The 25,216-nt window shown below is 41.0% G+C and overlaps 1 protein-coding gene across 4 annotated transcripts in view; it reads left to right on the top strand.

The window, feature by feature from the left end:
* Positions 1–25,216, top strand: part of NME7 (NME/NM23 family member 7) — a 92,222-nt gene that overhangs the window by 52,125 nt on the left and 14,881 nt on the right. For 3 of the 4 annotated variants that reach the window (XM_075034303.1, XM_075034306.1, XM_075034305.1), the window contains 2 exons: positions 3,174–3,275; positions 22,717–22,824. In XM_075034303.1, the coding sequence (XP_074890404.1) occupies positions 3,174–3,275; positions 22,717–22,824 (210 nt within the window). Of the gene's footprint in view, positions 1–3,173; positions 3,276–13,424; positions 13,578–22,716; positions 22,825–25,216 lie in introns of those variants that run through there. The other variant, XM_075034304.1, reaches the window with a different exon arrangement.

The raw sequence follows: 25,216 nt of genomic DNA, 5'->3' as shown, positions 1-25,216 counted from the left end.
AATAACATTTTGAGCTATTCGTAAGTTTATTGACCTGACTTCTGTGGATCTTCAGAAAATTTAAAAAGTTTAAGATATGCTGTAATCCCAGTGGACTTTTAAGTCTATATATCTTCTTATGCCTTGTTGTACCATCACATGAAACTTCCTGACTGTAGATAGAAGAACGGGAATACAAGAAGATGAGCTTGCATTTCTGTATCACCTTCCATCAGAGGATTTTGGTTCATTTTACAAATAGTAACGAGTTTAGTTTCACTGCCATGCTATGTACTATGCAAATTATCCTTAATTTGAAAATGGTTAAATTATTAAAAGATTTCAGGACCTAAAGAATCCCATGGTACTGCAGAAGTCTCTGCTTTGAACCAAATTGGAAATTCTCTACCATCTTCTGTGGCTCTTTTGTACAATCTCTGAACCCCTAATAAGTTGCAAATTTTAGTTACATAATTTAATTGGAGAGTTACTCAGAAGGGAAGGTGACATTTAAACAGGGTAAGTCAATAAAGAAGATATGGTTTAGATGGGATTTGAAGAAAAGTGAGAATCTAGGGCTCTGTCCTGCAAGCCATATGTGCTGGATGCACTCAGCTGAAATGAAATGAAATGAATATCTCCGTGCACTCAGGATATCTGTGAAACAGGAAAACGTGGGAAAGCTAATCATGATGGTAAAGGGATCCAGAGAAGGCACATATGGGAACAGCAATAGATAGTGTCAGTGCAGGCCAAATAGGAAGAAGTATGTTGCAAAATAGGATATTGAAGAAAGAATATGACCTCTTATATCTGTGACTCAGAACCGTCTGTTTTGATCTGAATTTTATTTACCATTCCAAAATAACTCAGCACAGAAGATACTTGGCATCCAGAAATCCTTTTCAAAAACTGTACACCCATTTCTTCTGGTTACCCCTTGTCAGTCAGATAAAGGCTTGACATTGCATATAAAGCACTTCTCTGTGAAAAGAGAAAGCTGAGCAATTGCATAAAATTTTAGCTTTGTTGGTCTCCTGCATGGGATTTTGCATACTATTGATCAGGTTTTGTGCTGTTTTGCTTTGTATTTCCTAATGTAGCCAGAATAGAAAATGGGGAAAAAAGGAGGGAGATTATTTTGGGTCAGCTCAGAATCTACTTTGTTAATCAAAAATGCTTGAGCTTGATCCAGCTCCAGGAATGGTTTTGGTTGACCACAAACCGTGTTATTTGATGAATAAACTATTTGCTAAAGAAAATTTGATTTAGCTGTAACTGGGAGGCTTACCAGAGAAACAGTGTCTGCTATTTAAATTCAACTCTGGACTTGATGAGGCTGTGTAAGGTAGACCAAGCTTGTCTCACATAGTACCCCCTGCCTCTGTGCTGTAGTTGATGGCAGCTGGTCTTCAGTCCTCAGCTTTGTGTTGTAATGAAGGAGTCAGGAGAAACTTTGCCCATGGTTGCTGTTGCTGGTGGGATGTCAGTGCTGATACAGAAACAATAGAAAAAGGAGGAACAAGAAAAACCACAGTTTGCAGGGAGGAATTCAGTTGATTCAACTAAAGTTAAAAGCCTGTTTTTTCTCCACTTTCCTCTTAGCTGTTATTTAGATGACAGATTCAATGAAATTGTACAGACTAGTGACTTTGTGGCAATTTACTGTTTCTTAACAGAATGAAATATATTGCCCTTTGACCTGTTCTTAACAGAGGATCTGTTGGTGATAAGACAGTTTTTGGAATGAAAATATTTATTCATTTTGTAGAATATGAAACTAGTCTGCATCCTTTTCATGTCCTCTCAGGAATACCTCTACCTGCATGTCCTAGCATCAGGTTGATGATGGAGGCGCTTGGCTGAAATTCCATCCCGTTGATTTCAGAGTGGGGAGATTAAGCACATGCTCTCATTATGGAATCTGTTATGAAGATAGTAACTCTTTGGAATAATGCTGCTTGACTTGGAGTCTTTGTGTATTTAGTTTCCATCACAATTCATAAAAGGCAGAGAAGGACTTAATCCTTCTTTTTCTACTGCTTTTTTGCCCACTCTGTATGCTCTTGTTCTTTGCCATGGCTCATTCTTGACCTGCCCATGGCTGGTGGGCGTGATTGCAGTAGCTTGCTTGTCCTTCCCTGTCCTCCCTTATTTCTTGTGAATGTTTTTTCCTTTCCTCTTTCCTCATTGGTTTTGGTTCTTTTCATTGTCCTGATTTGTTTAAAACTGGTCTACCCAGATTTCTAGACAAGTATGCAATTATAAGGCATGATTTAAAAAAGGAAGTCAGACTAGAACATCAAAATAGATTCTTTCTGCTTGTGAAACCTAAAAGGAAGTCAGACTAGAACATCAAAATAGATTCTTTCTGCTTGTGAAACCTATACCTCTAATTAACAAACTCCAAATTGGCACTAATGCCCAGAGTTAATTTAAGCTTACGAAAACTAAGACTCATCTTCATCACGCAGTCAGAACTCACAATGTCTCTTTACTCTCCAGGAGGCTCCAGGGTAACAGATGATTTTGGTGTAACTGAGATTCTCGTTAACAGTATACCACAAGAATGTTGCCAGATCAAGGACCCTTACCCTAACAGGTTGTGTCACAGGCACAGGTTCTGTTGGATTGTGTATTTCAGCTTCTGTGGTAATACATGAAGAAAAGGCAGTGAGAACCAAAAGCCCAAGGGACATTTTAATGACTTAAAGCCATCAAACAGGTGTATATTTGGAAACAAATATAGACTATGTACCGTGCTCCCTGTAGGGAACACTGCAAACTGCATTGCTGCCTGTGGCACTGGCTGAACATAGTGTGATTTTTCAGGCTTACACCCAGAAAAGTGTGTTCCATTGATTCAGTCTAGTTTGACAAGTTATGGGATATTGCTATGAAATCCAGGTCTGGATCGATAAGGATGTACCCACAAAAGAATTTAAAGTATTGTGGAAGCTGTTGCATGCTATTTGGCATCCAGTTAAAGCTGAATATCCAATTTATCTCAATCTCCCATCTTCTAAACCAGGTAGCAAAATGGAAAACATGTCTTTTGTTGTGAACTTCCTAAATGCACCAATATTTCTTAATTGTTCCTGTCCTGTAAGTTTGGGTCTAGTTTTGGGGAGGAATACAACCCTTGCTAATGCCCAAAGAAGCTCAGATTTGCCTCTGTCTTTTTTCTCTTCCAGGACATGGTTACAGAGTTGTGTTCAGGCCCTTGCATAGCAATGGAGATTATACAACCTGAGCCTCCAAAAGTGTTCAGAGACTTCTGTGGCCCTTCTGACCCTGTAAGTACTTGCTTGAATGATAAGGAATGCTTAAAAAGTTGATGTGCTGTCTATGTGAATTAAAAGATCAAAGTGTGGTATGGCAGCCACATACTTACTGCATTCGTTGGAAACATGTAAGTGTTACCTTATTATGGAGGTCAGATGCTAGTCTTAGTGGACCAATTTGCAAATCCTCTAGCAACTCTTCTGATCTTACCTAAACCAGGTGATAAAATACTGTGACGATATTTATGTGAAAGGAAAGCTATCTAGGCAAAAATCTCTGTTAAAGATTCATAAATATTCTAACACAAGGCTTCAGAGCCCTGGAACAAATAGTTATTGCTTGTGCATGCCAATGTAAATTAAATGTTAGTCCACTGCAGTCTGTGGCATTCTCCTAGGATGAAACTGTAGAAGGAGAATTGGTTCCTTTGTTTTTCAGAAGGAAGCGAACAAAAAAGGGTGTAAAAGTTCTCATATCTGTTTGCTATGCCAATGCTTTTAGCTTTTATTTTTCATTACTTGAGGTAACTAAATAGATATGCGTGACACTGTGTGCAATTTGGAGACAAGCATAAGTGCTGTCTCAAAAAAGCTTGCAGTTTTTTGTTGAATAATGAAGGCTACTATACCACACAGGAGCCATGAGGTGAAATATCAAGATGGAGGCAATGAGATCAGGGTTTGTATGGTTTTTTTGGTTATGATCTGATGTTTTAGTTGCAGACCGAGTGGGTTTATCAGTTTCCATGGAAAAAAATCACACATATTAATATTTGAAGGGGAGAACACATTGTTCAGGATATATTTTTCTTCAGATCCAGAGCTTCCATTACAGAAATTACAAGTTAAAGGCATTATCCAAACCTTTTTTTCACCTTCCATTTGGTAACATTCAAATGTTTCTCTGCTGGGTTAGCACCTTGTAAACAGAGCATAACCTGTTTATCCGACTTAGTTTTAACTGCAGGATGATATATCAGTGATAATGTACACAATGTGGTAGTTTCAGTTTTTTTTCAAATTCCGTGTTAAAGGTTTCTGATCTTGAAAACTTTCAAAGATGCAGTTGTTTTATTTGGGCCTATTACATCCTTTTCATCTTTCTGCTTGTTTAATGCCTGATACTTTAAAATCAAAATATGCTTGCAAACATCACAGCTGCTTTAGGTTATTAAAGACAAGTGTACCTATACAAGGGGAATTTCTCTATCTTCCCTTACTACATCACATGAACAGCTCTGTCATAGCCATACAACATGTGTGTGACCAAAGGAATTGTTGAAGAGCTGGGGAACTGAGGGTTGTATAAACTGATGGCTTCTCTGGTAGCACAAGAAAACAGCAAAGGAGGGAACTAAAATTCCTGTCTCCCAGATCTCTTGCTAGTGACCTACCTATGCTGTTTGTGTTTCCCTTTTAATGGTTAATTGTGTGACTTGTGAAGTGAAAATGAGTACCTGCCTGCTTCTAGTGGAAGCAGGCAACTGTAAGTTTTGGACACTGACTTCATAGCAGTTACACTAATAGTATGTTTGGAAGATAGGCAGCGTTATATTTTTCTGCCTACTGTTTCCTATAAGGATTGCAAATTAATTGGTTCTTCAGGCACATAAAGCGTATGTACAGTAACTATAGCTACTTTCAAGAGTGATCTTTGCCTGAAATTTATCTGTCTCTTCAGATAGCATTTGTAGATTGTCCTTGAGGAAGAAGGGACTAAGGTATCTCAGTGGTCTTTTGTCATTCCCAGCCGGAATCATCAGAGAAGCTCACGACTGAACTTTGTGGTTACAATATCTGCCTCAAATAGGAGTAGCAGAAACCATAACAGCAGTTTCATTGTCTGGCAAGGTTATACACAGACCATGAAGGTACCATGGACTTGTTATTCTAGCGATTAAAGTAAATCTAAGTGTCGTGCAAATAGTGCATTATCACTGAGAGATGTGAATCTCTCTAACTTGTTTGTTTGTTTGTTCATATATGCTAGATCCTGATGTGTGTACAGCCTGTTTATAAATGCAGGTGAAGAGCAAATTTACTATAAAATGCACTTTACTGGGTCACTTTGGCTCCTGTTAAATAGTACCCTATTTGGCAAGTAGTGCCATAGAAATCACTGTGATTACTCTCAAAGCAAGGTGCTGTTTGAAGTGAGTGAAAGTGTTGGAATTTGACTTATATAATGAATCTCTCCCAATCACATGTGCTGCTAATTATGTCTTATGTACATAGCAAATGTAATAATTACTTTGTGGCAACTCAGATATCTAAACTGGGTATGAATGTTAACAGCCTTTTCAGTCTGTTCTTGGTTTTGCAGGGAGACAGTTGGGGTACACATCAATAAAAGGCACCCAAAAGAGGTGATATAAATTTTCTCAAATCAAAGCGAGATGTCATTTGGAAATAGGTCTGGTTTTGTCCAAGTCCCTGATGTTTAGGGCTGAAGAAAGAATTACAGTTTTTCCATTTTGAAGATTATGCTTTAATAAGCTAGCAATTTATACCAAGTGTACTTTGTGCTATTTTCTCTAACTGGGTAGTATTTTGTTAGCACTGCAGGTCAGTAAAGCTCTCTGCCAAAAGTACCCTTCATTATAAACCAGCTTATAAATACTTTGTTTAAACCTCTTGTGTGGTAGTAGGGAAGACTGCTAACCAAAAACCTGTTTTGAGCCTCTCTGTAGTAGTGTACAAACAGCCTATCAAATATGGAAAGCAGGCAGTGGGATAAAGATACTTGTCTGCAAGGAGCTGTGCTGGACATGCTCACTCTCAAAATTACTGTGACCTGATTGAAGGGCTCAGTGTCACAGCTCGCAGGCTTGTGGAACATTTGTTCCCGGTGGCTAGTATATGCACTAGGAGAAATGCTTTCTGCAGATCTTGCTGCTGCTTACATTTTTGTTGTACACTGGCACTTTTCTAATGAGTGGCCAGATGGGTCATTGCACTCTTGGTGAACTGTCAGCATCTTTAATTACACTTGGCTTAAGCTCCTGGAGTGCAGCTGGATTTTTTGTATCATTGGTGGCCTCATCTGAGGCCTTTCTGTAATCTTTCAGATCAGCTGTGATGCTTGTTTATGTTGTCTTCCAATTGCAGCCTCTAGTTTAGCTGTTCCTCAAAGCCAGGTCCCAGACTACTTGTGTGACTTGCTCTTGGTGTTGCTCTGCGCCACATTCTCTCTGTGCTGGAACATGTCTGTGGCCAATGTGTAGGGTTTAGAAATGGAAGGCACTCTCCACATCTGCTATAATAAACATGTATTTGTGCTTTACTTATTGTTGCAACACCCCTGTAAAAGGCCAGCAGCTGTTCTGATACCCATCTTGAAAATACTGTTTCTTTGCAACATTAATAAGGGCTGTGTAAAAAAGATCTCCAGGTTCCACACAAGACTGTAGCTTTTCAAGGAGGGGAAGCACCCACAGCCTCTGCTGTGCACCCAAAGCTAGGAGGTTTGAGATATTGAGATTCTATGAGCAGCTGAGCACTTCTATTTGGGTATTTAAATTTCAAATAGGAATGGGATTTCTGAAATGACTTTGAATTCCACTGTTTTTCCATAGGGTGTTTGAATCATTTAAACCCTTTTTCAAAATACAGTATAAAATCTTGTAATGCAGGTTGTTAAATTACATTTTTCATGCTGGGTGCTATTTCAGTCTGTTTCTACTGGTGCAGTTCTGACATTGAGAGAAAAAAATTTACACCTATGGCAAAGAGGTGACTGCTCTAGAAAGCTAGGAAGAGGAGTTAAAAAGTTAATTAAATCAGATTACTAAAGAACACAAACTTGAACTTTTGATACACACTATCACTTCGAAATAAGAGTTGCTAACTGCAACCAAAGTTCAACAGAAAAGAAGCTATGTTTCTCCATTGTAAAGAAATGAAAGTGCTTGGAGAGGGGTAGGGCTAAATACAGCACAGTGTGCACTACCAAGAAAGCCGTTTTGTTTAAGTGCGGTAAGAAAAAAATCCGCAAACTATTCTGCATTGATTTGACATTGTTTCATGTGAATCAGAAAGCAAAGGCTATAACGGAAAACCTTGGAACAGGGGGATGGTGGCCAGAGAATCCTGTCATTGCTTGAGCTTGCTGGCATCGGTGTTTCATTTGATTGGTGTTTGTGTATTTTTGGCCTCTGGAGCATTTGGAGGCCTTTTCTTATTACCTTGTTCAGACCTAAGTCTGAAGCTACAGCTGCAGTTTTCACATCTTCATGCAGCCTCTATGTTGAAATAGCTAATAACGTGAGGTGATTATGCAGTATTCATACAACACTTGTAAAATGCTGTAGAAATTAGATATATTGCTTTTATTTTTTTTTATTTTTACCTTTCTTTTGAACTTTCTTTATGCACAAATGAAAAGGTTGGTTATAACGTGTGATTCCAGGAGTCTACATCAGCTATGTGTTCCTGGCTGACTGCATAACTTTTAGTAGTCATAATAGCTTTTAGTTAGGATTGGCAGTACACTAAAAGTGACTCAAGCACCTTCTGCTGTGAGATATTATTAAAGTGATGGGACATGCTGCAATATTTCTGCATCCAGTGGGCAGGAAAGGGATTTTCGTTACTTGCTTTAGATCTTAACCTGCATTCTTTTTACATTGAGGATTTGCAATTTTAATGGTAACAGTGTATTAACAGTCTTTTGTACTTTTGCATCAATGCCAAAGAGCTAAAAGGAAGATTAGAAGGTTTAAAAAAAAGCGGTGAACTGAAAGAGGTGGAGTCTGCTTTAGCTCCGTTCCTGACCTCACTGTGTGACCTTGGACAAAAAGTTCAATATGTTTCTGCCTCAGTTATCACGTCAGTTAAATAGGGATAACAGTATGAGCCAAAGAGCACTGTTGCTGTAAGATTTTTGTTTGTATAGACCTTCTGTGAATCTCTAGCACTGAAAAGTATCTACATGTGTGGCCAAAAATGTTCATGTTCATTCCTAGAGCTACATTAGCAGCACCACATTTTCATATTGCATCAATAAAAAATAGTTCAGTGGAAGACATAAAGAAATATGAAGACAATTTTTGAGCTCCCAAGTATTCATTTTCTGGCAGTACCTTCATAGCTGTTTCAATGTGGATTCTCCCTATAGCCTAGTGAGCCCTGGTCAGAGCGTTGACAGTGAAGTACATAATGTGTTTCCAGAGAAATAAGATTTATTAATCTAATTATTTGATGAAGAAGATTTTCATATAATTGATTATCTGCTCAGATAGCCTGAGTCATGTAATAATAATAAAAAATTCCATTCAGAGCCAAACTATTATCAGCTAGAGTAGCAAACAGATCGATCGATACCAGTTACGATATCCTGCTGTCTAAGCCTGCAATGGGAAAGACATGATTGAATTGCTTAGATGTTATTTAAGGTCAGCCATCTGACTCTGTCCTTTCAGGTTTTAATTTCCACATCAGCCTCTGCAGGTCTAATGAAAATGTGTTCTAGACAGTGCTAAGGCCTCTTAGTTGGGGGACATGGTAATTTTTGACGGTCTGTGGAGGGAGATTCTTCTCTCTAGTGCAGCCCTCTTTTGCTGAGCTGACACTGCTTATTCATAAAGCCTAAAGTCTTGGTGGGTTCAGGACTTCTCCTGCCTTGTTCTGTGTCATCCCTCTGTGCGTGAGCAGGGGGCTTATTAAGACTGGATCTAGCAGAAAGGAAGTGTTAAGACAGCTGTGCTCTAGTGACCCACAGCTGTAATGTGACTGTAACCGTGAGTTGCCACCACTGCTTTAGACTGTTTGAAACTTACCTCCAAAAGCATTATAGCTTGTTGTCAGAGACAAGCCTGTGTCTGTGTGGATGCCAAACACCACACCTGTGGCAATGAGTTGGTTTCCCTGGTTTAAAACAGATGGAGTCTGCACTGGCTGCACCAGAAACAAGACTGATACATAAATGTCATATTTGTTCTTCCTGTCAAAGCTGTGTGTAGCCCTGGGAGCATCTGAGAGTCAAGAATCCAAGAATTGTTTTTTATAGGCATGAATTCAGTATTCATAGTAAGTTCTCCTGATGTGTTTCTCTTGCTTCTGAATGGGTATTGCAGAGGTCTGCAGACCCTGACACCCTCCTCCTTCCACCCTATTTGCTTTAATTGCGTGTGTGTACGTGCTTTGTAGTGGCACGTATGCATGATCTGGTTATAATTTTGAGGTGGCCTGCTTAGAGCTCTGTTTCTTGCGTACTGTCTTCTCCAAGCCACCCTTTGCAGGCAATGGGAAGTCCTTTGGTAGGAAGAGGGACTTCAGCCTCACTGAAGTATGTCTTTGTGGGGAGATCAGAACAAAAATCAGAGCACTAGTAGTGGTGGCGGACCCTTTTGCTTGCAAGTGGCTTGCTTTAAATATCGCTTGTTATTGCCTGAAGGCTGCTGTCATATGATGGCTGTTCAGTGTCATGTGGAACGGGAGTTTGTAGGCTCACTTTGATTCTTGACGGGTAGGTGCATGTGTGCTGAAAATTGCTGTTATTAGTGGTGACTGGCAGTCTCCATCGGGAGACTAAATACCAACAGAGCCCTCAAGACTGAACTCTGCTTTAAATCCAATGTGATTGAGGCATGTTGGCAAGGTTACAGTTTGAAAAAAACTTTTATCTGCCACTCCTTGTCTGAGGCTCCAGAGCTACCAGACTTCAACATGTCAGCAGTGCCTAAGTAAATCCTGGATGGGAGGTCATTGAACTTAGATTCAGTGGTCACAAATTACAGTCATTTGATAAACTAGATAATAAAAGATATTGCATTGTCTGATATCAAGCCCACTACCACCACAGAGACATGATGCTGGAAGAGTCTGCTGCTTTCATCCTCTGGAGAGAAGGTGCTGGGGACTTCTGGGAGAGGACTGAAAGTGGAGTACATTTGCATCTTGTTTCTGGCTGCTGCAAAGCTTTTTTTTTTTTCCTCAGTTGGCTACCAAAGCCCCTCTAGCCTATCTAGGGGTTTTTTTTGTAGTTTCTTCTGCTACCTTTCACTATGATATTTTAGTATCCCCGCATGACAGGGCACCTTCTTGACTGCAATGTCTGGACATTTTCAGGAAGTTATCAATGTTTTGTCAAAAATCCTGTATGCCCTCCTGGAAAGTAGCATCAACTTCAGAAGCCTCAGGGTTCCCATCTGTGTTCTCATCTTTCCCTTATGTTGGGCTGTCTCTGGCTTTGAACTGGTTCTTCCTGGGCTCCTTGTGCCTGGTTGCAGGCTGGAATAGCTTACCCTATTTTAGCAAGAAGAGAGAAGCTGAACATGAGCCCAGAGACAGAAGAAAAGCAGAGATGTGCCACAAGGCATTAACAGCACTGGTTACGGGTCTTCCTTGACCTGCTATGCTGCCACAGAGACCTCCTACCTACGCCCCAGAATGGGTAACGTGTCAGGGTATCCTAGAGCTAGGTTTTTAGGCCTTTCCCTGCAAAGCATCGTAGGGCTAGCCATTTTGGTAAGGGTTTAAGTCACACTTAGAATATTTACTTTTTAAGAAAACTCAATTTCTTGGTCAAGGACTTTGTACCGTTCAGCTCTGCAGACACATGAAGACATTTAGCCTTATCTGAAATCACGAAGACTAATTGTATCTATAGGTAGGTGTGAAAGAAGCCTGAAAGACTGGCTTAGGAATGCTAAAGGCTCCCTTTGCACTCAAACTGAGCGCGTCCCAAAGTAGTAGGTAGGTGTTATTAAAAAAGTGGTATTTTAAGCATCTATGATGAATACAAGATTCTTATAAATGCTGTGAGTTACATAAATTTGTCTATTCAGCCTTGAGGAGGTGGGGTTTTCTGGATTGTGCAGGGTTTTGGTTATAAGTGTCCATCTGCCTATCTTGTTTTGCAAAATGAATGCTTCCATATCCTGTTTGTATTGCATCTTCCTGTTTAGGTTCTCTCCAAGCTTTGAATATATGCCAAGTTTTAGAGACTGGTGTTACAGACTTAGTATCTCATATAGATGGATCATATTTTATTTAAAAGGTGACCGCACAAAGTTTTAAAAGTGCTTACTTGCCTAGTTTCTTTTAGTATTTGCTTGGTTTGTTTTTTAAATAATGCTAGCTAACACCATATCTTTATTGTATCTCTGCTTATATATCTTACATGGATTAAGGAGAAAAGTTTTGTTTCTCACTACTGTAGAAAATGAGGTAGGCTTCTAACATATCAGGTGACCGTGTGATACCAGCCTGATATAGACAAATACACAATGTAATTTTACACCCATAGGCTGATCAGAAGTAATCCACAGGGTTCTCTCTAGGGCTTGTTTCTCCCAGCTACACTGGATTACAGTGCAATTTACCTCGCCTATGGGAGGGTTTTAATGCTTTTTAAAAATCAAAGTATTCTTCCCCCTTGTGAAAATACAGTCTTTGTCAGTAAGACACAGAGCTGGTCATCAGAATTCCTAGGTTGTGGTCTCCTCCTGCAGTTACAGGAGGTCTACCTTCCTTGGTGATTCCTTATCTTTCCGCACACCCCTCCTCCCCCACTTTGGACTGTTCTATTATGGTTCTGCTGTAGCTGCTGAGGTTTCTGAGAATAGATTCATTAATGTATTTGGTCCATAAAAAGCACAAGGTAAGAGCCTTTTCGAGAAGAAGGTGGTTCTGGGTTAATTTCAGTCTGTGCGGTTGTTTTCTTTGCTTACCTTGTGTTCTGTTTGGTTACAGCAGACAGCAGATCACTCTTTTACATTGGACAGTGATGTTTTTGAGTATATAAAAGTTAATCCCTGAAAAGAAGCATTAAAGCAAAAACCAAATTCTCTATAACCTCAGCCCTTCCTTGGAAAAAGGGAGCAGTGTTTCCAGGAGATAGGGGAAGTGCTGAGGTCACTCTGGATAAGAAAATGATACTGTTACTGCACTAAACAACTCTTTTCTCCTTCTCCAGTTTCTTAGTATCCTGGTCACAGTGACCTTGTGTGTTTGCAGAACTTTTGATTTGAATAGATTAAGAGCATTTGCTTACATGCCTGACTCAGATTTTTGTTGACTGTAGATAGCCTTATCCTTCATTTGAATTCTTCCTGACTTATCACTGGAACATAGTAGTTTTGTAGTGCTGTTATGTATACTTCAAGTTATGAATTAATATGAGTGATATCTCCAGTAAAAAAAAAATTAACAAAATAATAGACCAAGGTAGAACTTGTTAGAACAGGCTGCAAGGGCTTTTTCCAGAGCACTATAGAAGGCAGTTTGCAAGAGTCAGCTCACAAAGGTGCTTGTTGAAAATGTGCAACAAAGTTATAAACGTGTAGAAAAAGGGCAGTAGGGCACTCACTTTTCCATACAACCATGATGATACTGTGATCTTGAGTATCCTGAAGCTGATGGTAGGTCTCCCAAAAGGTTTCATGTCTTTCAGTCAGCAGCTTATGAGTAGCCAATTCTTGGATGTGTGTGACTTTTTTTTCTTGTCCTTGAGGACTGCTTTGTTAATAAATTGGTGGAAGAGCTAATAATAACCAAACAGAAAAGGAGCTGCAGATCATAGTGTATCTTATGTACTCTTGATAAACTGGTACACAAAAGAGATTGATCTGAGGGGAACTGGTCACTGCTGGAAGGAGATCATCGACCAGTTTCTCAAGTGGGTTTCCCATAAGAGGGATCAGTTGGCTTTCTTGGTGACATCCTTGTACTGTACATTGCAACAGGGTGTGTATGGACTGACATTCCCCAGGTGCTTTGCATGCTGTTGTAGTAATGCAAGAAGTACATGCTGTGGCCAGAGCATATCTGCAGTCATTTTCTGCTTGAGCTACATTATTGAAGGCTTCAAAGTGCATGAAAACAAATACCGTGGCCTAAGCCTTCCCTTCTGTAATAAAAAGGAGGAGGTAGTCTGGGTTTGCATTTATGATGATGATGGGTGGTATTATTGTTGTTGTTATTATTGTTATTATTTTAAATCCTCCTCTCTGCAATTGCTGATAGCCACGAGAACAGCTGCAGTAATAGTTTTCATTCTGTACCACTGGTCTCGTTGACTGTGGACACTATTAACTAAACAAAGGCATTTTAAAAACTGGATATAAAATGATGAATTCAAGTACTGAAAACCTGCTGGATAATTTGGGGTGCTGCTTGCTGTCTGTTTGGTTTAGGCTGACATTCTCTGTTCTACTGCAGGGCCACCTGAGCAGAATATTTAGCAGCTGCTTTCACTTACAGTATGATAAACTGCATCTGATGTGCACATGGGACTTCCCTTGGATACTCCTACTAAGAAGTTTTCCCTTTCTGTGTGTCCCTTGACTTCTCAGATCAAGGAACTAGAACAAGGTCGGGACGGAAGATGGGTGAGCAGCAGTTCTTTATGTTCCCATGGCAGCTCTGAAGTTCCCCTATGTGACTTGGCATGGCCTGAGTTTTTGCAGGCTGTGGCTTATCATCAGAATGCTACACAGGAATTAAATTAGCATTGAATCAGTGAGAGAGAATAGTTGAGGAACTGGTCTGGGATTCAAAGATCTGAGCTAAGAGCTAGACATTGAACTTGTGATCCTTGTGAAATGTGTATTTCTTTGTGCCCCTGGAAAATTACTGTCTCCCTGTCTTGGTTTCCCACTTCAAAAACATGGGATCCATTCTGCTCCCATTTTCTGTTCTTTGTATCTCTTCATGTAAGTTTTCCAGGCCAGGAGCTGTCTCTTGGTATGTATAGAACACTGACTAGTACAGCTAGTCCTGAATACAACAGGGGCTTTTAAAAAACAGTTGTAACAAATAATGATTGATTCCTTCCATCAGAACAAGGCTGTTCACAAGTGTGTGGGAAAAGATGGCAGCACTGCCACCTCCAAGGAAGAGCTTGTGTTTGGATTGGAGAGGCTTGAGGGCACAGAGTAGAAGGGAAAGCTCTCTCCCATGCTAAGTCCCAAATGAGAAGAATCTCTGAGGTTTGCAGCAGACTTGTGAGCTTTGTCTTCCAGTTTGTCTGCGCCTTCTGTTGAAGCGGATGGTCCGAAGTTGGTTCGGCAGGGAAGTCTCAGTAGAATTTTGAAACATTTTTTTCTGCTTTCCAAAGTGTAAAGCTCAGATATCTGGACTGCTTTTGCAAATGTAAAATTCTGTCTCAAAAATTTCAGAGGAAAAGATAATTTATAATTTTTCTTGTTCTTACAGGGGAAAACTCAGCCAAGATGTCTGCAGACTAAAAATAATATCTTGCAACTTCATAGTGACTTTCACTGGAGGCTCTCCAGATATTTTGCTAACATGAATTAATGAAATCCCCAAATATCCCTTGCAGCCTAGTATTTTTTTTTATCCTTGTTTTACAGGTGAATTAATAAATGGATGAAATTCTGAATGCCTCAAAGGCACTGGAAAAGCATCAGTAGGACCAATATTTCACCTTTAAAGCTTAAAGTAAAGCAACTAATAATCAAATTTACAGTTATACTGTGTTTTCTGATGTCTTGTGGGGTTAGTTGCTTTTCAGTTCTTAAATGCTTCCTTTTTCCAACTTGTCAAGAAATGTAAATATCCCTTATTGCACTCAGATAATACAACAAGATAGCTAGACATTTTATCTTTATTCCTATTTTGTGACCAACTTACATTTGGTATGTCAGTTATCCTCAAGACTTCACCATCCAGTCTAGTTTACACTTAACTCAGAAGCGTGGCTGCTTGCTCTTATCTAAATTCAGCCCATTGGCAAGGGCAGATAGGCACACAAATACAACAGTAAATAAGTTTCTGAGCAGGGCAGTTACCATTGGAATTGCTTAAGCATCAACCCGAAGCGCCAAGACTGGTAAAAATGCTATCTCAGGCTGGCAAATGTGCCACGTTTGCTGCCCACAGCAGAGAGTCTGTGGAGAGTTGGTGCAGCACCTTTGGGCTGCCAGAGAGGAGTGGTAGGGAACGTGTAGGAGTAAAGCAGAGAGAATGAAAGTGCCTCAGGGGATGGAGGGTGAGAAGGAGACAGTGTAACAACTACAGACTTGTGAGCTTCCAAAAAAACTGCCAACGCTGGAGTATGGAAGATAATTTTAGGTCCGTTAACAAAACTTCCAAAAGATACGGGGCTTCAGACTGGTAGTTCAGAGGTAGACTGACTTCAAAATAAACAGAAAAGCAGATGGATTTTTTTTTTTTACTCAGACCAGAGTAGGCTTTTGTAACAAAATAAACTATGGTTTTATTATTTGCTGCTACCGTTGCAAAACTATTTGATTTTGGAAGAAGGTGAGCCTCAGGTGCACTTCTTAGCCTTGCAACTGAAAAATTAGCTGCTGTTGCCTGGATCAGATCATTTAATTTGCTGAACAAACCTTTACAACCACACTGTTTCAAGTACATAACTGTATCGTACAGGCTTGGCTCAGTTAAAGGTACGAGAAACTTGTCAGGACAGCCAGCAAGTCATTGGAGGCATAAATATTTTACCATCAGTAAGGAGAAGACAACCTGACTGTCTAGGTCAAATGCACAGTGCTCAGGAGATAGAAGATTAGGCTAAATATTATAAAGACTTTCAATGCAACCTTTCCAGATTCTTGAGAACCTGTGTATCAGTTTGTTTTGTGATAAAGATCAAAAGATGAGGAGTGTTTAGTGTGGAGGGGGTTAGTTTGGAGGGGATTGTTTTGGCTTGATTATTTTTTTGTGATGTGTGGAAAGTAGAAAACACTATCTGATAACACTGTCTTCCTTGGAAGCGTGCATAAGGCCGTTGATACTGACTCCATATGTGTACATGACTGCTGCAGCTCGTGTGGAACACAAAGAAAGAGAAAATGTGTCACTTTGTCAACCGGAGACTTCTGTTCTGGATTGGTTTGTGAAATGTAAGCTGAAGGAAACCTATTGTATTCTCTTTAACATTGACCTGGTTTTGTATTTAGAAACTTTCTGAAGTACCTTTCAACAGGCAGGCCCCAGGTTTCAGGGCAAAATGTGCTCTTCCCCAGTTAAAGACTTTACAGTGGTAGCAGCACCATCTTATGTAGATTTTTCTCTTTGTAATATAGACAGAAGGCTTAGCACTGCACTTAGGGATGATTAAACAGACCTCGGTCTGATGCAGGACTAGAAAATTGTGTTCAGCAGCAGCTGATGTTGAGTGTAAGGTGGCTCATTGCGTGAAACTGGGGAACATAAATCAGGCTAGAGCTGAGGTAACTAGGGGGGCACACACATAATCCAAACTGGTTGGCTAGAGTTTGGAAGGAGTATGGGCTGCAAAGAAAACATACGAAGTAAGCTGAAGCAAGCTAGCTGTTGTGGTATCATGCACAAGATCATCTGAGACCACAGATTTCATTTTGGCAGTTAAGCCTTTGTCTATGGATGGGAACTTCTATGAAGTTAAAGAAGATATTAGACTGATCAACTGAGGTTGTTCCCACAGTAACAGTAATCTTAAGGTGCTTCTTAGCTTGAATAAGCATTACAGGAGATTTTTGTCTAGTATTGTATTCAGTGTGACAGAGGCTGTGCTCCTTTTATCATTTTACCTCTTGCTTGGTAGCTTGTGTAGGAATGAATATTTTGTGCAGCTCCCTGCTGCAACCAGCAGTGTGTGATGTGACTGGTGCTAAAATCCCCTGAAAATAAAAGCCAGCTGAAGAGCTGTGATGATGGGAAGAGTGAGGCACTTATCCTACCTACCTTACATAGCTGTTGTACTGCAAAAGAGTCTTTTTTTTTTTCCGAAAGGGCTTATCACCCTCCACTTACTACAGAGGAAGCTCCGGTGCCTAGCTGTATTGGTTTTATGTGGCAAGGTTTTGGTAGCGGGGGCGGGTTACAGGGGTGGCTTCTGTAAGAAGCTCTGGAAGCTTCCCCTGTGTTCGAGAGAGAGCGAGCCCATACCAGCCGGCTCTAAGACGGACCTGCCGCCGGCCAAGGCCGAGCCAATCAGTGATAGTGGTAACGCCTCTGTGATAACATTTTTAAGAAGGAAAAAAAGTTGGGAGAGTGGGAAACAGCCGCGGGAGAGAGGAGTGAGAACATGTAAGAGAAACAAGCCTGCGGACACCAAGGTCAGTGAAGAAGGAGGGGGAGGAGATGCTCCAGGCGCCGGAGCAAAGATTCCCCTGCAGCCCGTGGTGAAGACCCTGGTGAGGCAGGCTGTCCCCCTGCAGTCCAGGGAGGTCCACGGTGGAGCAGATCTCCACCTGCAGCCCGTGGAGGACCCCACGCTGGAGCAGGTGGATTCCCGAAGGAGGCTGTGACCCCGTGGGAACCCCGCGCCGGAGCAGGTTCCTGGCAGGATGTGATGGGTTGACTGACAGGACTTGTGACCCCGTGGGGGACCCACGTTGGAGCAGTGTGCTCCTGAAGGACTGCACACCGTGGAAAGGACCCATGCTGGAGCAGTTCGTGAAGAGCTGCAGCCCGTGGGAATGGCCCACGTTGGAGAAGTTCGTGGAGGACTGACCCCGTGGGTGGGACCCCACGCTGGAGCAGGGGAAGAGTGTGATGAGCCCTCACCCTGAGGAGGTGAAGTGGCAGAAAATAACATGTGATGACCGTAAACCCCATTCCTGTCCCCCTTGTGCCGCTGGGGGGGCTTGGTGGAGAAATCCAGGAGTGAAGTTGTGCCCGGGAAGAAAGGAGGTGTGGTGGGAAGGTGTTCTGAGATTTCGTTTTATTTCTCATTACCTTACTCTGGCTGATTTGTAATAAATTGAGCTAACTTTCCCTAAGCTGAGTCTGTTTTGCCCGTGACGGTAATTAGTGAATGATCTCTCCTGTCCTTATCTCGACCCGCAAGCTTTTTGTTATATTTTTCTCTCCCCTGTCCAGCTGAGGATGGGGGAGTGATAGAACGGCTTTGGTGGGCAGCTGGCATCTAGCCAGGGTATACCCATCACACTAGCTTGGATGGGGCAGTCAGCTTTCTGATGGCTAAAGTTCAGTCAGACAAATTCCATGGTCAGTGGTGGAATTTACATTATTTTGTTTGTTCACAGTTAATGTGTGTTCTGTTCTCTTGACAAGGGTGCAGCTGGTCCTTAAAAGGAGAAAGGCAATTGCTTGTTTGCCTGAGGCTGGCTACTGCCTTCTGGATTAGTTGGCACCCTCAAGGGGAAAGAGGGACCGTCTCTTCCATGACAGCAGCAGAGCATGGAGAACTGCAGAAGAAAAAAGCCTCATGAGTGCAGGGTGGGGAAAACAGAGATGGGGAGACCAAGTCAACATAAAGCCTTAAGAAAGAGTGATGAATGAGGAATGCCAAGAAGAGCAAGGAGCAGACGCGCAGTCAGGGCTTGGATAGAGAAGGAAAACAAGGTGTTTTACTGGGGACTTAGAGGGGACTGTGCAGAGTTTTGTTGCAGCCCAAGAAGCCCTCTGAATGCTGCTGGCCTGAAAGCAAACCTAAAAGAATAAACCTGCCCTGGGTGGGAGCACACTATGGGTAGGAGAGAGTTTGATCACAAACTCTCTTATTTTTATTCTGCTTCACTCAAGAGGACCAGTAACAAATTTTTAAGGTTCCCCTGTTCTAGTTCATGCCCAAGTAGAACGAAGTTTTAGGCTGTAAAAGTTCCTTTGTTTGTTCTTGGTCCATTCAGAATTTGATTCCCACTGAGGAGGGAGGGAATGGTTGCTGCAGAGTCAGTGGTCACCTCTTTGGCTTTTCCTTGATTGCCATTTAAACAACAAAGCATGCAGAAATGTTTAAGGGCAGTGGCCTTTCAGCCTTTCTAGATACCCAGTTAAGTATTCAGGGCAGATGCTTTTAAAAACCTGGTCAGATTTTCTTGAAATCTGCAGTTTTGGATGGAATACATGTTACTGTTCTGTATAACTTCCCATCCAGCCCATGAAAAAACAGCCATTTGAAGGAAAAGCAGTTAATGAGCTTTGCTCATGTGTATGTTTACGATTTTTCAGTCTGATTTTGACATATTACTGGCATTGGTGACATTTTTGTTTCCCTTAACTTGTACAGAAATAGAAAGATTTTAGAATGTGCCAAGTACCTCATACAGGCAGTATTGCACCGGGCACAGTTATGTGATAGAGAGAAACATGAAATATGTGCATCTGTATCTTGTGTAGGACAAGGATCTTCAAAGGGCTAGCTGTAGATCAAAGCCTAGCCTGTGAGGTGTGATCAAATAGCCTGCTGAATAAGACCAAAGAGGATGAAGCCTTTTGGTACAGCAGCCATGGTTTGTTTTGCTGCAGACAGTGTATTCTTTATGCGAGGTGTGAGTTCATGGCATCCCCATTTACACATGCACATGAAGTTCCAGCGCACACTTGGTACTCTCCTCTCATGCATATGGTAGAGCTGTAGCTGCTCTTAACTCCTCCACCATCCCACTCTCAACTTCTTTCAAAAAGTTTTTGACAACCAGTACACAAAACACATACACCAGAAACTACACGCAGCAGAAAGCTTAGGAAAGAGGTTTAAAAGGGGATGGAGGGGTGTGGGGGAACCAACCCAAACCCCATTTTTATATTTGTATCTCCCTGTTGTTGCAGATGAGGCCTTATAAATAAAATGCTTGGCAAGCTTCCTGTCATGGAGCAGAAGAGTGTACATTAATATGTGCTGTGAGGAGTAAGTTCTGTAAGGAACTCTATTCCTCCTTCCCTGAAACGTTCCCAAGATTTCCAGCCATACGTACACAAGGATACCTATATATGATCCATAGAGCTCTTTGTATCTCTGTCATTTACAGAGGCCTTGTTCCCTGAGGGTTCCTCAGTGGTGTAGTAAGAAAGCAACAGAATAGTAAAACTTTGGAATTCACAATTATTGACCTTTTTTGGCTATGTAAATATAATCAGAGACTGCTTTACCTCTTGTCCTGTTTGTTAACTGATGGCAAGAAAGGTTTATTTAGATTCTTAGTAATCAGGTGCTTATAATGTAAAGTGCTGGAGTACCTACCTTTGTGTACGGCTGATCAGTTTCAGGAGGGGAGGAGAATGCATAGCAACCTGCATTGAAAAATTGAAGGAAGAACAGGAGATTGTGTACTGCAGCAGTAGGAGCTTTTGCCAATGTTAGTGAGAGTGAGTCCAAGAGAAGAAACATGAGGTCTTTTGTTACCAATTTGTGAAGTAGAAATGAGAGCTTAGGACAAATGATAAGTCGGGAAGCCAGAGTTGCTTTTAAAGAAAGAAAGAAAGAAACCAAAAACAAAAACAAAAAAAGAAAAGTGGGTTTGGTGAGGAAGATGGGTCAAGGGAAAACTTGGGAAAGTTTCATAAGAAGCAGAATTTTTGGACCTGTTGGAGGATGGAACAGTTTGAGTAAAAGAGTTTCATGGATAGGAAATAAACAGCATATGAAATACCAAGCTTTAGCTTTTTTGATCTGAGCTGTTTCTTGCTAAAGTGTTTCCAAAGGTTTCATAGCCATGATAATTTTTTCTAGTATGCCCAAACTTTCCTTAAAATAATTGAAACCCTAGTGCTATTGCTGGCTTCCTGACAGCTAGTTGTTACCGGGATCAACCGTTGTTTCAAGGAAGGCTTGATTCAAGTGTCACATAGCTATAGTTAACTGGCATGTGACTTTTGTTTCTCCAGTAGACTTTCTTATCGCAAACCTTTAATGAGGACCATGTAGAGGAGGGTTTTTTTCTCCTTGGGGAGTTTTTTTTTTTTTTTAAAGTGAAATTCTTGAACTTTCCTCTGAAGCAAAATTTGTTTGACGTTGAGTGTATCTTATTCAAATATCCTTGACATCCATATCCAAAGATCCTTATGACCTGTGATGTACACACAGTAACAATGGGGAACTGAAACTTCTTGTAGCATGTTTTGAGTTAGGCACACTCCAAGCATTAAAGCAGTTTAATTATCATCCAGGTGGGTAATAGATCACCATAGGTAACAGATCTAGGTTACTAGGTAACAGATCACCATAACTGTTAATCGTTATTACAGAAAAATATCTGGGACTTGCTGGGCTAAGAGAAAATCTTCTCCTTAAGGTCCAATTGTCTTAGTTTAGAAATGAGACATGACAAGTGGGTGAAGCTGGAAAGTGGCTAAAGGGTGTTTTCAGATAATGCTCTTGTGAGATCTTTGGAGACTAGCTTAAACCATTCACTGCCATCCCAGAAGAGAGTGTGCATCATGCGAGTGGTTCTCAACTGTACCTGTGCAAAGTTTTCCAGGTCAACCAAGAGCCACTACTGAAGTCACTTTGAACCCATTTGACACTGAAAGTTAAGAAATGCTTGGGCAATCCAGTCTGGTGACTCGGCTGTAGGGGCAGTAACCTCCAGCTGTGACACCGAAACAAACACCTGGGAGTGGCACAGTGAAACTGTGCTGGCCACTTCCAAAGTGATTACACCCTAATGTGCCCAGTGCCCTTTCAGAAAGGGGCCAATGTAGGCTCTGTTGGCAAGGAAGAATGCTTTTTTTTTTTGTTCAGTAGTTGTAGTGTGAGCTTGTCATCGGCCTGTCCCCTCACAGGCAGCAGTGCTCAGGACACACTCACAGAAGAATGTCCAAAGGGTTTTAGGGAGGGAAGACTGGGTTAATGCCATTACCACTGAATTTTAGAAGGAGGCACACTGTGCATGAGATAGGCTTGGAGAAGAGCTTCAGGGTGTTGGGAAGAGAGGCCAACAAGGTGTAGCACAGTTGGCATAGGAAAGGGATTAAAAGACAACACTGCAAGGTGATAGCGCAGAGAAGTACAGCAGGACTGCATTATGCCTTGAAAGAAAGAGCATGGTGGAGGGGAGAGCCAATGAAGGCAGTCCTCTGCAGTATAAGATGGGAGATACACCACGGAAAAGACGTAGGGGAGGAACATTATCTCAGGACCGGAGTGTATCTGTTGTAGTAAGAGAAACACTCTAAGAGGCCAAGGAGGTGTTTGGAATTGTAGATGGAGAAGAGTATTGAAATGTCAACTTCAAAGTACAGAGAAAGATGGAGAGAGAGTCTGGACTGATCCTCAGAGGAGATTAGATGTTAGCACTGGTCACGGTGTCAGAGAAGCACCACAGAGCAGAAGACCAAGAGGCTGTTCAGTAGCTGGGCTTCACAAATGCCAGGTTCTGAGGCAAGTAGTTCAATGTTAGGGGAGGCAGTCTGCAAGGTGGTGCACTCGTGTCTGGTGACTAAGGACAGCACGTTCTGTGCTTGACAGCTGCGAAGGTGTTAACATGAGCTAACTGTATTAATACAAGCGCCAAGAAGGTGTACCTGTAATATGAAGGGTCCTGCATTTCATGCAAGGTGGCTTGACTGGCCCAATTTCAAGCAGTTAGTTTTCACAATCTTGGTCATGTTTTTTCAACAGTTGTGTATGTGTGTCATGCAAGCTGGAATTTTCCTCTTCATTTTCTTTTATAGCGTACCACACATACTAATAGCACAATAATGTTTTACTTTATAAGATTCTATTGTGTCCACAATATAAAGGAAGAGTGTGACAGTGTGGTTCACAAAGGTCTTTTGGTTTTCTTGTGTTTAATAGGAAATAGCTCGTCATCTCCGACCTGGAACTCTGCGTGCTGTCTTTGGGAAGAACAAGATTCAGAATGCTGTCCACTGCACAGACCTACCTGAAGATGGACTTTTGGAGGTAAGACAAACATGTACTTTTATATCTTAGGAAGTTTTGAAGTGAAAATCTGTATTTGACACTGTTTTAAGCTGTTGAAGTGTTTTATATGTGGAGTAGCTGTTGTGGAGACCAGTGATCAACTAGAAACAAAAGCAAAGTTTATTAAGGGCATTTAACTTGGTTAATTCTGATACTGTAAAAAATTCATCCATGCGGTTTTCAAGTGAATATAGTACAATGAAGAATTTAATGCAATGAAAGTCAAGAGTCTTCTATTTGGCTGAATGTGTCTTTGGGACTGGATATCAGCACCTAACAGTCCTTCTGCAGGGACACCTTCTTAGCCCTTTCTTGGATGACCATCATGAGTCCTGATCTGGATTGTCTCTACAGTGAGCTTGTGTGGGGCTTGGAATATTACAGGCACTAGGGATTCAAATTCTCCAGATAGGGTCCAGGTTTATTTGTAGACAGTCATAATTATGCACATCAGTTGGTATTTCCTGTGTTTTATATTAACTTACTAATTATTAATTGATTTTGACTTTGTATGCTTTCATTAAAGTCCAATAAAATGGGAAAATGTTAGATTAAGGGAGTTTGTAAAGACAGAAGTACTCACTATGACAACCAGAACAAGCTCACTCAATTCCATGCCTCAAAACTAAGGTCTGTACAAGGGGGTTGAAGCAGTGTATAAGCGTATCTTGGATGGATCTCTGCATCAATGCAGATGTTTTTCCAGCGCATGCATACCTTCTGTTTTACTGTCTATGTGTATTTGTGAGTGTTTCATTGTCAGACTATAGCAGAATGATGGAGCAGCAAGAGTTGTCGTAGCTTGGATAATTTTGCACTGCCAAAATGGTGTTTTCATTGAGCAGAGGAAGAGCGAACTGCGTCACTATCTCCCTTCATGAAATAAAATCAGATCTGTGAGTTAAAGGGCTGTTTGCCAGGAAATTGCATCTAGTTTAAGGAATAGACTGGTGAAATTCAACACTGAGAATGGCAGCCAGTATCAACAAAGTTCCAGCTTTTTAAACTGTTTTCAAGCTGTCATTAAAAGTTGACAGCTTCTAGTTTCTGCCCAAAGGGACTGGATTTAAACAAGCAAACAGATATTTGTCACCAAATGCCTAAAATCCCTCAGTCATGGCTTTTCAGTGGCAGCAGAAAAAAAGGCATAGCCTGCAAGGGTAAAATGAAAGTCTCACCAACACTCACAGAGCATTTTAGTACTTCAGCAGAATTCTCTCTCTCTCTTTCTTGTCCACAGTCTGTCTCCTTTATGCTGGTGCAAAGCAGGTATAACCCCATTTTGCTGATTGCTTAAATTGAGTTTACAGCTACTGTAAGTGAGGTGGGTGGGACAAAGCAGTTGAATTGCTTCTCCAAAACAAAAATTGAGACAAGTTCTTTCTCAAGGTCTCCACTACATGTGTTTGTCCTTTGAATCCCGCAGCTGAATCATAAGCTAATTTCTTGATCTAGTATTACTCTGACTACATACTTTGCAGTTTCCATTGCAGACTGGTCATTTTAAGAGTCATTTATTGATTGTATTTTTTTTAGAGAGGGGTCTAAAATCTTTTTTTACCGTAGGCATAATTGTACACAGAATGTGGCTCTTCATCTGTAGTTTCTTCTATTAACAGTCCAGATTAAGCAGGCACTTGTAAAGGACATTGGTCAATGTTCTTTAATGAGTAAATAAAGCAGTTTCATTCTGATTGTTTGGCAAATAAGCATTATAATGTAAACAATAGAAACCTTTTTACTGCTAACACTTTAATTCTTGGAGTTTCTTTAGATCTGTGTTCTGTAAGAAATGTAGTTGCCTGAAAACTTAGGTAAGCAAAACAAAAATAACCTCTGGATTTGCTTAAGTGCAAGGGCTTGTCACAACTGATGAAAAAGAAATGATACAGTATACACAGAGGTCATCCTTGGGAAGGACTTTTTCCTCAGTGAGCTTTTCTGTGAGAGGAGCTTAAATCCAGTCAGAGGTCTCATTTGCTGGCAAGCAGAAACCAGACCTTTCCCCCCCCTCAGCCCCAATAACCGTAACAGCGCTGTACATGCTGGCTAGAGCAGAGTGACTGTGTGGCATGCAAGACAACCATAGAAGGAAACTGAGCCAGACTAACATTTTTAAGAAGTGTGTTGTTCACTAAATGGTAGTGAATATTTTCATTTTTTAATGGGTAACTGAATACTTTAATAAACTGAGTTTAACAGAGCAATTATTCCCAGCCTCAGAGGAGGTGAATTTAGAGATAGGTAATGCACTTGTCATTGAGGAGAATGACCTTGGCTATGTTGGCACAGTGGAACTCACTTCTTTCGATACGGAGTTAACATGTATTCGTTACATCCATGTTCTGGTAGGAGATGTTGCTGTTGCTGA

Source organism: Buteo buteo, chromosome 8 (assembly GCF_964188355.1).
Source record: "Buteo buteo chromosome 8, bButBut1.hap1.1, whole genome shotgun sequence".
Classification (NCBI taxonomy): domain Eukaryota; kingdom Metazoa; phylum Chordata; class Aves; order Accipitriformes; family Accipitridae; genus Buteo; species Buteo buteo.
Note: the sequence above shows the minus strand (reverse complement) of the source record. Positions and strands in the feature narration are given on the sequence as shown.